Here is a 12,035-nt window from a genome sequence, read left to right as displayed (position 1 = left end):
GGAGTAGAGACTCAGTATTCCCCTGTTTTGATTGTGGTGTCAGAGTCAGCTCAGTGGGGCATTCCACCTCACACATGACAGGAGATTGATAATAATGGTGAGAGGGTGTTTTCTGGGACTGGGACTTAGCGCAAGCTTTGGTCTAACGGTCTGAATGAGACAGAGAACAGCCCAGCAACTGGAGACTGAATGAAACTGCCCACCTGCTGTCCTAGAATAGGATCTGTGATATCCTGAGTATCACTGTGTGTCAGTAACAATTCTGGATCATCACTGCGACATTGCCTCACTGGGGGATAGCTGCATCACCCACAAACCTATTGGACAGAAAGGTGAACATAGGAGAGGGAGCAAGAGATAAAAATAACAGCAAAGAACCTCTTTTCCTTCTTCTTAAGACACTGGTATAAGAGCAGGGATCAACAAACACACTAATGAAGTTGAATAAAGGATCGCATTGCTATGGAAACCTGATTTACAGAGGAGGTAGCTTAACAGATAAGTGGAAGAAGGATAGACCCTTAAATAAATTGGTACTGAAACAACTGGCTATATATATATAGAAAAATTGAGTTCCCTACCATATACTCTACACAAAAATAAATTTCAGCTGGATTCAAGGCCCTAAAATTGTAAAACAAAGAATTAGTACTTTCAGAAGAAAATGGATAAATATTTTAATATATTTTTTAGTAGGGAATGACCATTTAAAGCATAAATCACAAATCACTAAAGAAAATACTGATGAAATTTACTACACTAAAAGGAATAATCACCCATCAAAAGAATAAACAAACTTAAATGATGAATTATTCACCCAGAGAAGATATTTGCAACATATATAACCTTTAAACAATTAGTGTACAGAAGATATAAAGAACTCCTACAAATCAATAAGAAAACACACAATCCAATAGACAAATGGGCAAAGGATATAGACAGTCAGTTCATGGAGAAGACGAGGGCAGTCTAAAACATTAAAAGAACTTTAATGTCACTAATAAACAGAGAAATAACATTTTCCTCCCATTGTACAGGCAAAAAGTTAAAATATCTAACAGTAATACTTGCTTGCAGGTTATAAAGCAGCAGAATGGTTTTTACACTACTATGGAGAGTGTAAAGTGGAAATATCTAGTAATATCAGTTGCTCCATGCACTCAATATGCCCCATGACCAAACCCATATTAATATGGAGGAATGAGAATGAGAAACTCACAAATGCGAACAACAACTTGAAGGTTCTTAACAGGGTTGTTTCAAAACAAAACAAAATATAAGCAATTACATGTATAGTAAAAACATAATGGAAAATAAATTAGGTACTATGGTGTATTAATTCAACAGGATGTTTAGAAGTGGAAATCAACCAGAACTTCAGGTATTAGCATGAATAAATGTCAAAAAGCATAATGCTTTTGAGTATAAAAAGCAAGTGAAAACTGATTGTGTTTCTCTTACATATAGTAAGAAAAATTTGAAAAATTACAAAAACCATATTGTCTTGTTTATGTATATGCAAACAGGCAAAAAATAAAAAATAAATGTATGGGAATGAAAACCTCTGAGTAGTGCTGGTTACCTCTGAGGCGGTATGGCTAGTGGGATGGTGAAGAGAAATGAGATTTAAGTAGGGTTTGGAGAGAATTCAGTTGAGTCAATAATATTTTATTTTCTAAGTGACATAAATATGACAATGATAAAAGTAGGAATTATGCATAAAACTGGGCAGTATGGACATAATGAGTCCACTATATTATCATCTACTCTTGTCCTGTTTCTCAGGGAAGTTAAAAATCTCATAATAAAAAACTCTTCCCATTTTGTTTATGTGCTCATTTGACATGAAATCTATGAACCACTTCAGAAAATCAAGAATGTCATACTATGGATGCGTATTCATAAGTGGGAGAAGTGGGCTAGGGTATGCAAGTGTACACGCTTTGCTACTCTCTTCATTTGGTCTAACATGGCTGCCATCACCTAAACAAATAATTTTGCTACTTCAGTGACCACCACTATTAAAATTTAAAAGAATAAGAAAACCTACATACAGAAACAAAATTTCTTCAAAGTTATCAATCCTTCTTTTTCAAAAGCTTTCAGAGATATCCTACATCTGACTCACTGCTCCAAATATGTGGTCCTCTGAGTCTCACAGTGACAATGACCATATGTTGGCTGTCCTTGGGTATGTGATGGATTGTGGATGAGCAATTCAGATATCCAGCTTTCGTTATTGAATCTTTTTTAAAACTTAGTTGCCAATTATGACCATGGTAGTTGAATCAGAAACATAAATAATTTAAAGCCATTATTGAAGAAGTGAAGTAAAATTTTAATAATTTATACAAGATAGAAAAATATTACATCTCTCACTTACTGTATATTTATTTATTTATTTATTTATTTAATATAAAGATTTTATTTATTTACTTGACAGAGAGAGACACAGCGAGAGAGGGAACACCTGGGTGGCTCAGTCATTGAGCGTCTGCTTTTGGCTCAGGTCGTGATCCCAGGGTCCTGGGATCGAGCCCCGCATCGGGCTCCCTGCTTGGCGGGAAGCCTGCTTCTCCCTCTCCCACTCCCCCTGCTTGTATTCCCTCACTTACTGTATTTTAAAGCTTACTGCTTTTTTGTATTTCATTGGCCATTTGAAGATTCTGTTTTGTGAAATGTTTATCCAAATCTTTGGCACATTTTAATTTTCTTTTTCTTGTTGAGTAGGACTTTTCATATTCTTCTGATCCAAGTTCTTTATTGACTATATGTATTACAAATAATCTTCACCTTCTGATTTCAATTTCTCTTTCCCATTAGTGATGACTTTTGATAAAGAGATATGCCTTTTCATCAGTATTTTTTTCAATTTGTTTCTTGCTTTTTAAAATCCTACATAAGACATTTTGCCTATTCGAAGGTCGGAAGTTATTCCTCCGTGTCATTTTCTAGAGGCTTTATTGTTTTACCTTTCATATAATCTACCTGGTTTGGTTTGATTTTTGTGTATGCAATGAGGTAAGGGGTCAAAGTCCATTTTTTCCCCTTATATGTATCCAGTTAATCAAGTTTCATTCATTTAAATGGCCATCCTTTCCAACTGCTCTGTATACTACTTTTGTCATAAAAGTGTCCACAAATCTTTTTTTTTCCTTGCTTCAATTCTGTTTCATTGATTGGCATAATTGCCTATATTTGTGCTGCTCTCACATTGTCTTTATCACTATAGATTTATAACACATCTTGATATGCAATAGTAGTAGTAATAGCAGTACATCATTTGTTCTTTGCTTTTTAATCTTGGCCCATTGTATTTCCATACATGTTTTAGTATTAGCCTATCAGTTTACACATGCACATACACACACACACACACAAAACTAGAATTTTGAGATTACTTTGAATTTATAGATTGATATGATAAAAACTGACATGTTAATATTGAGACTTCAATTCATAATCATGGTATATCTCTTAATTTATTTAGGTCTTTAATTTATCTCATTAATGTTCTTTTGTTTATTGTGTGAAAGATACTTTTTTTGATTTACTTTAAGAAATTTAATTTTATATCAAAGTATACTTAACATACAGTGTTATATTAGTTTCAGGTTTACAATATAGGTGATTCAACAATTCTATACATTTCTCAGTGTTCATCATGATAAGTGTACTCTTGATCCTCTTTATCTATTTCACCCAGGCCCCCATAAAGTATGGATTCTATTTCATTTGATTCAAACTGCTTCTTAAATTTGTGACTTGATGGCTTTCATTATTTTTAGAAACTTTCATCCATTATCCCTTCAAATATTGCTTCTATCTAATATTCCCTTCTTAGACATTGATACTTTAATGACACGTTAGAACTTTTTACCATATTATCTATATCTCATAGACTCTATGTTTTTTCTCCTTTATGCTTTTGAGTAGCAGTTTGATTATTCTCTTTTAACTTATATTTTGGATTTTCAATCCTCTGTTCAGTTGTATCTAAATTTTTTTTCAGTTTCTAAGTTTGTATTTTTCTATCTTTAAGTTCAAAGATACTTATTTGATTCTTATAATTTCCAGTTCTTGGCTGATGTTATACAAATATTTCATGGACATATTCAGAATTATTGTAAAGTCTGTGTCTAATTACAAGAATATCTGATTTTCTCTGTGATTTCTTTTTTTTTTTTTCGATGTCTCTTTTTCCTTTGCATGTTGGTCATATAGCTTTCTATCTTAATAGACCATCATGTGTTACTTTGATACTCTGGAGTTGTTAAGGTCCCACAGAGTAATTCTTATTTTGGCACATAATTAGCATAAGGGAAAATCACTTTGATCCAGTTAGGGATTTAGCTAACTTGAAGCTAGACTTCAGTATTTGAGAAGGCAGTTCCTTTTCAGTTTATCTCTGTTGGTAGGATATAAATCTTCAGGCATTTCAACTAAAATCCTGAGTGTTTTACACACCACCCCTTTCCACTGTGGGTCTTCTGAGTTCCAGTTTTCCTTTCCCAAGAGATTGTGATGGTAGGAATTGCTGTTCATTTTCTAAGCCTCTCAGACAGTTTTTGTTCCGTTTCTTGGTTTTTCAACCACTATTTTCTTTGGCATATATACTAAAGGGAGAAAAGCAGCACGTCAATGTCAGACATCTCTACATTTTTTTCTTTGGGATCTTAATGCTTCCAGGGCTCATTACCCTTGTAGTTCTCTGATACCTTAAAGAGATGTTTCTTCTTTACATTCTGTCTGGCTTTTCTGGTTGTGCTTGAGGGAGGGATTGGTGGACAAAATGCTTGTAGGTCCTTGACAGAGTGACAAATGCATGTGTAATACTAACGCTAGTGTCTTTACATTTTAAAAGTGAATTCTAGTGGGGAGCAAATGGAGGAAAATAGAATGAAGGAAAAATGGAGATAACCTCAGGGACACTGGTGGCAAAAGTAATGATGTTCGGTGAACTAGGAGTTGATGAGGCATCGCTGAAATAATCTATTTTTATTTAACTGCTTTTGGAACAAGTGAAGAGTAATTTTCACTTGTTTGGTAGTTTATGGAGCTTGAAAGAAATACTCATTTTGGTTTTCTTCTCTTCCTAATTTATTACCTGAAAATTCATCAGAATTTATCTTTAGCTTTTTATCCATTTCTATGCAGCTTCCTTTTTATTTGGAACTAAAATTAATTTGACAATATTACCTTTTTTTGTTTCTCTTGGCTTAATTTTTAGCTTCATTTGAGTCTTGAATTCTACTCAATTTTTTATGGAATTGGGGAAAGGTATACAGGCTTCATTCCCATAAATCCCCTCCACCGTTTCCTTCCTACTCTAGATATTGTATATTATAGTTTTGTTTAAGTTTTTGTATTATGTATTTGGAAGTAAATTCATCTTCCCATGTGTTACTATCATCAGAACAATACCCATATATTTATTATTCTATCATAATCTAGGACAGCACTATCCAATAAAACTCAGTTCTGCAATGTGGTAGATACTAGCCACATGTGCCTACTGAACTCTTGACAAGGGGATAATCCTACCATGACATTAATATTTTTACTTTTTTAAAATTTCAACTAATTTAAAATTTAAATAGCCACATATAGCTAGGAGCTACCATATTTTACAGTGCAGATAGAAGACCTATGTTTTATCCTCCAGAATCCAAATTACTGCACAAGAATGGTTAATTTTAATCTTTATAAAAAACTTTTTTTTTAAAGATTTTATTCATTTATTTGACAGAGAGAGACACAGCGAGAGAGGGAACACAAGCAGGGGGAGTGGGAGAGGGAGAAGCAGGCTCTCCGCTGAGCCGGGAGCCCGATGTGGGGCTCGATCCCAGGACCCTGGGATCATGACCTGAGCCGAAGGCAGACGCTTAACGACTGAGCCACCCAGGCGCCCCTTTATAAAAAACTTTTTAAAAAAGATTTTATTTATTTATTTATTTATTTATTTAGAGAAAGAGAGTGTGAGCGGGGGAGGGGCAGTGGGAGAGAGAGAATCTCAAGCAGACTCCGAGAGCTGAGCGCAGAGCCAGATGCAGGACTCGATCCCATGACCCTGAGATCATGACCTGAGCCCCTAAGCTGAAATCAAGAGTCACTCTCTTAACCGACTGAGCCATCCAGGCACCCCTTTATAAAATGTATTTTTAAAGAAAAATTATTTAAAATTTTTTCAATATGGGGCATTTATCTCTTCATATTAATAAAATAATGGCAAGGTCATTAATGAGAAATTTAACTGTTAAGTGATGTTACTATTCTTTTTTTTTTTTTAAGCCATGAAATGTCTTTTAAAAAATAAGACTATTTATGCTCTTAGATATGAGTTTATCTTTAAATTATCTTATAATTTATCTTTAAATTACAGATTTATACTAATTTTTTTTTCTTTCAGTAATCATCCTGGTTATAAAAATATCACATCAATAGAATGGTTTTCCTTACTATGAGGAATTGGGAGTCAAATAATATTTGATTATGTATTTATTACAAGACTTAACTTTTTCATTAGTCATATTCTGTTCTTAAATCCTTGTATACAGTATGTTAATGTTCATTAATGTTACACATTTGGGAGTCTATAATTGATAAAATAGTAACTTTGGGGCAGTTTAAGGAATTTTAATAAAAAAATAGATTGGTAGTTTCTAGTGTATTTAGAGAAAGGAATTATCTATACTACTTTGACATTTTTCTATATCACCAATGAGCTCACATTTTTCCTCTGCTTTTAGTAAAGAGTAAGTGATTTTAATGGAAATGAAGGAGATTATCTGACATGCAGAAAAATCAGATATCACTTTTACTATGCATCGTGGAATATTATCTCTTTCTATATTGCTTATTAGTGCCAGCATGGACATTGTAATCATAATAATACAAATGCAATTAAAATCTAAGAAAAATAAGTGATAGATTTGTACTCAAACCATAATAATAAATACTAAGTTTTAAAACATATAATGTGGAAATTTGTCATCAGATAAAAACTCAATGCTAATTAATAGTTTATCATTATAACCAATTTATTAGATTAATTGTAATTTACTTGACTGGGAAAAGAAGCCAAAAAATTAATTGAAACTTGCAAAACTTCTGGTAATATCAAGATATTTATTGTTTTTTGATTAGCCAAAAATTATTTTGTGTTATGTGCTCATATTTTTAGTTGACAATATTTTACACCATGTTTTCAAAAATATATATAACTGTAGATCTGCAGTTTCATATGTAAACTAAACACATGACCACCTGGACCATCTAAAGTTCTTTGGAATAATCTGTGGTTTGATAGACGATGGAAATGTGATCTCTGATATCTATAAAACTTCCTTGTTCTTTGCCTACGCTGTTGGAATCACCCAAACCTATTTATAAATTTTAATACAAATTATTTACTTGTATAATGTTCGTAATCACCGAAGTTTTCTAATATATTAGGAATCTAACTGTTTAAAGAAGATATAATTAAAATAAATTAACATTTTTCAGCCATAAGATTATCAATAATATGGCTTTTATATTTAAAATTTTGTCTTGTTGGGGTGCCGGGGTCGCTCAGTCGGTTAAGCGTCTGCTTTCGGCTCAGGTTATGATCTCAGGGTCCTGGGATCAAGCCCCACGTTGGGCTCTCGGCTCAGCAGGAAGTCTGCTTCTTCCTTTGCCCTTCCCCCCTGCTTGTGATCTCTCTCTCTCTCTCTCACTCTCAAATAAATGGATAAATCTTTAAAAAAAATTTTTGGGGGCGCCTGGGTGGCTCAGTTGGTTGAGCGACTGCCTTCGGCTCAGGTCATGATCCTGGAGTCCCTGGATCGAGTCCCGCATCGGGCTCCTTGCTCAGCGAGGAGTCTGCTTCTCCCTCTGACCCTCCTCCCTCTCATGCTCTCTCTCTCATTCTCTCTCTCTCAAATAAATAAATAAAAAATCTTTAAAAAAAATAAAAATAAAAAAAATAAATAAAATTTTTTGTCTTATTTTTACATAGCATCTAAAATCACAGATGTATTGACCTCATTTTAAACTTTAAAACTTTACACTAAGCTTTATGTTTTAATCTAGTTTTAATAATTTAATGTATTAATATTTGTTTCATTGTGATATATCAGTTTTGTCAGATGAGGTCATATTTGGTAACCACATTTTAATCTTTTTTAATTTTAATTTTTGTTTTGAAGATTTTATTTATTTATTTATTTGACAGAGAGAGAGAGATAGTAAGAGCAGGAACACAAGCAGGGGGAGTGGGAGAGGGAGAAGCAGGCTTCCCGCTGAGCAAGGAACCTGATGCAGGGCTCAATCCCAGGACCCTAGGATCATGACCTGAGCTGAAGGCAGACGCCCAACAACTGAGCCACCCAGGCGTCCCTTAATTTTAATTTTTTAAAAAGATTTATTTATTTATTTTAGAGAGAGAGAGAGAGAGAGCCCATGAATGGGGGGAGGGGCAGAGGGAAAGGGAAAGAGTCCCAAGCAGACTCTGTGCTAAGCCAAGGGGGCTCAAGCCAACGACCCTGAGATCATGACCTGAGCCAAAATCAAGATTCGGACACTTAACTGGATGAGCCACCCAGGCGCCCCCCATTTTAATCTGAAGCAAGTTATGAATGAATACACATTTGATTACCTAAATTTTATCTCAAATTGCAACTATACATATATTTTTGTCAAAAAAAATCTGATGCATTCTTTTCTAGTCTCTCTTATTTTTCTCTTTTGGTTTTTCCATTTTCATCCTTTTTCTCTGTTTCCCTTGAGTGCTCTTAAAGATTTAAATATTACCCTAGAAGCCTTGCATACTTTGAGAGGTGACTCACCAAAATGATTGAGCCACATTTTTTATATCATTTCTTAACAAAGACTAGTAAAGGGTTCTTTTCTGAAGTTTGAAATTATATTTCTCTGCCTTCACATTATTTTTCCTGGTATTTTCCTCCATCATGGTCATTCCTACTTCGCTGCCCAATTTCTCCTGCCTACTCTAGTTTCCCCAGACAGAACTTTTGGTATGATTTGCCATTCCTTATTTTTGTACTACACCCAGTTTGTGTTATCTCTACTCGGCCTCCTAGGCTATTAATTGAGTCTATGAAAGCCAAGTGGCTGCTTTTCAATTCTTTCACTTTTACGTTATTCATTAAAAATTTCCTAAAATAGTCAGAACTTTTCTCTCTTCAAGTCACTGTTCCATTGTCTATTTCCACACTCTAACAAAACAACATGCTTCCTCCTTTAGTTAGAAGAATGAGTCAAGCTGACATAAGTTTTGCCAACTCCCCACCTGTGTACTTCATCTTTCTAAGCTTCTAGAAATAAGTATCTAAAAATCCCAGGTATTTTTATTGGTGTTCAGGTCATGAAGATGAATGCTCTTAAGGAGCTCATGGTCCATTGTTTAAAATGGACAAGAAACGGGGCGCCTGGGTGGCTTAGTTGGTTAAAATGGACAAGAAACAAATAAGTATAGAATGAGATATATGTTTATAGCAGAGGATGGAAATGTATACTATAAGGGTAGGAATGTCTGAATCTCCATGAATTTTCATGAGATGATAAGAGAATGGTAAGAACTCTTTTGTGGCTATATTACATTGTTTAGGATAAGTAGGCAGGTTTTGATGACTTTGATGACAATGAATTAACTCTTCAAACATGCATTCCTTTTTTGACAGACAGACCATGGAGACATTGGGAATGGAAGAAAACAATCATTCTCTCAATGAACCACCAATAGTGTCAATCCAATTCCATTTGTCTGTTTCATCCTTTCTGTTCTATGGCATGGTGCTCCATGTCAAATACTCATCTCTTAGTAACCTTATATTCCTTTTGATAAGAGTCTTTTGACCTAGAAGGCCGCAGTGGTATTTACTTTTAAATAACCTATTTTTCCTCTGTATGTCCTTGGACTTGGGTAAATATGTGCTTGAAATCAGAGTAATCTTTACCAAAGAAATTCACCAAAATCACAAGAACATCATATTTATGAGCTTATTTGTTGCTTTAGCTGATACTCAAGGTTATATTTTTGTATATAGACTTAAGTAGAATATAGCAATCAAATGTGGAGCTAAAATTAGCAGAGATAATGTCATGGAGGAAAAGGTTTTTCATCTTTGATCATTAGATGAATATGACAGATGTATTACAAAGATCAACTCAGTTGCTCTTCTCAAAACTCAGAAGCTGTAGCTGTGAATTCTTTTGAGGCACCTCTCTTCAGTGCTGTGATGTGCACTTGGTTATCTTTGGGTCAACACAAATAACACTTCTCACCATTCTGTAGTATGATATTATGATAATATAGCTGTTTTCCTTTGACAGAATTAACGTGGTCAGATTCTAGAATGTTTGACAGAATGAGTCTGACATTATTTATATTTATTTTCAAGGAATAATTTGAATTCGCTCTCCCTCTTATATTCAGGTTCAAAACATTATTTGTGGCTGGAGAACGATGTGATGTGGAGACCCTGGAATGGTCCAAAAAGGTCTTCAGAGTACCTGTCTTAGACCACTGGTGGCAAACTGGTGAGCATTTCCAAGAATGTACATAAATATTACAGAAGTGTTCAAAAACACTGCAAGGACTGGAGGAAATTCTGAACTATGACCACCAGGCACAAACTCAGGACTTAGGTCATTCTGGTTTCAGTAGAAATAAGCTATTCTTTGGTATTCCTTCTCCCCCCCCAAGACTTATTTATTTATTTATTTATTTATTTATTTATTTATTTATTTATGAGACAGAGAAAGAGAGAGAGAGAGCATGAGCAGGGGGAGGGAGAGGCAGAGGGAGAAGCAGACTCCCCACTCAGCAGGGAGCCTGACGGGAGACTGGATCCCAGGACCTCTGCGATCATGACCCAAGCCAAAGGCAGACACTTAACCGACTGAGCCACCCAGGCGCCCCTGGTATTCCTTTTGTTAAAAATATCTCTGCAAATGACATTGATGACGCCATCCTCTCGGTCCCTAGTGTAAAGTACTGAAGACCTCTTCTGCTTCTCCTCCTCTTTGCTTTGCGTATATCCAGTAAGTCACTAAATCTCAGATATTCCTTGGAAGTATCTGTTGGATTCGTACCACCTCAGTACTCCTACTGCCTTTGAGCTGTGGCAGCTGCATTGTTATCTGCCCTGATTTAGATTCTCCTTATCAGCCACCTCTGTTCTCCCTGCTCTCCTGTACACCCTGCACACTGGTCCCAGAGCACCTTTTTTAAAGCACTGTTTCTCTACTAAGATTTTCTATGGTTCTCTGGCTCCCTTCTTATGTTCCATAAAATCAAATCTCTTCTACCTAGCATGGAAGACAAAGAAGTGTATCTTTTTCCAAAACATTTATCATTATATACATAACTTATTTATTTACTTATTTTGTTTATTCTCTATTTTCCTCCCACTAAGTGATCCTTGGGAAACAATTCTCATATTAAGTGGAAATTAAATAAAATTTGGTACAAATTAAAAAAAAAAAACAAACAAACCTCTGCTGCTTCTTTTGAGGCACAGTGGTTTACATTTGTGAAAGTCAGTAGATTATCTGGAACCTGTTTTCCCTGTCACGAAGTGTAGAGATTTTGTTCGGTTTTCCATTTGACCCCCTGAAAGTAACTGAGAGCTATGAGAACCTCGTGGCTTTCCTCTGTACATATTTTAGTTCAATTCCACTTGGTTCAACCTTCTTAATGTTTTCAGAATTTTCATCTTCTGAGTAAATGGGGCAGAGTATCAAATTTGAATAAAAAAATAATAAAGTTTCTTTGCAAAAAATAAGCCTGATTTTAAAAATAATTAGTCTTAGAAGATCAAGTGAGTGACTAAAACTGAAGTTCAGTGTTCAGTATTTTAGAATTCTTTGATGCTGATAAATTATCCTTTTGACATTATCTTTTTGCATATTGTCCTTTGGAAAAACAAGTTTTCCATACCCATTGTAACATAAAATATAAAATGAGTGATCAGAGTGGCTTTAAATAAAAGCCAAATCAGAAAGAGTTTCTATTCTCTCTAGTTTTATTT

General features: G+C 34.7%; 1 protein-coding gene across 1 annotated transcript in view; it reads left to right on the top strand.

The window, feature by feature from the left end:
• Nucleotides 1-12,035, top strand: part of ACSS3 (acyl-CoA synthetase short chain family member 3) — a 140,339-nt gene that overhangs the window by 82,414 nt on the left and 45,890 nt on the right. Inside the window, exon 9 of the mRNA XM_021689851.1 lies at nucleotides 10,439-10,542. Coding sequence (XP_021545526.1) covers nucleotides 10,439-10,542 — 104 coding nt within the window. The remainder of the gene's footprint in view (nucleotides 1-10,438; nucleotides 10,543-12,035) is intronic.

Source organism: Neomonachus schauinslandi, chromosome 5, assembly GCF_002201575.2.
Source record: "Neomonachus schauinslandi chromosome 5, ASM220157v2, whole genome shotgun sequence".
Taxonomy (NCBI): Eukaryota; Metazoa; Chordata; class Mammalia; order Carnivora; family Phocidae; genus Neomonachus; species Neomonachus schauinslandi.
The sequence above is the reverse complement of the archived record's forward strand: the minus strand, read 5'-3'. Positions and strand labels throughout refer to the sequence as shown.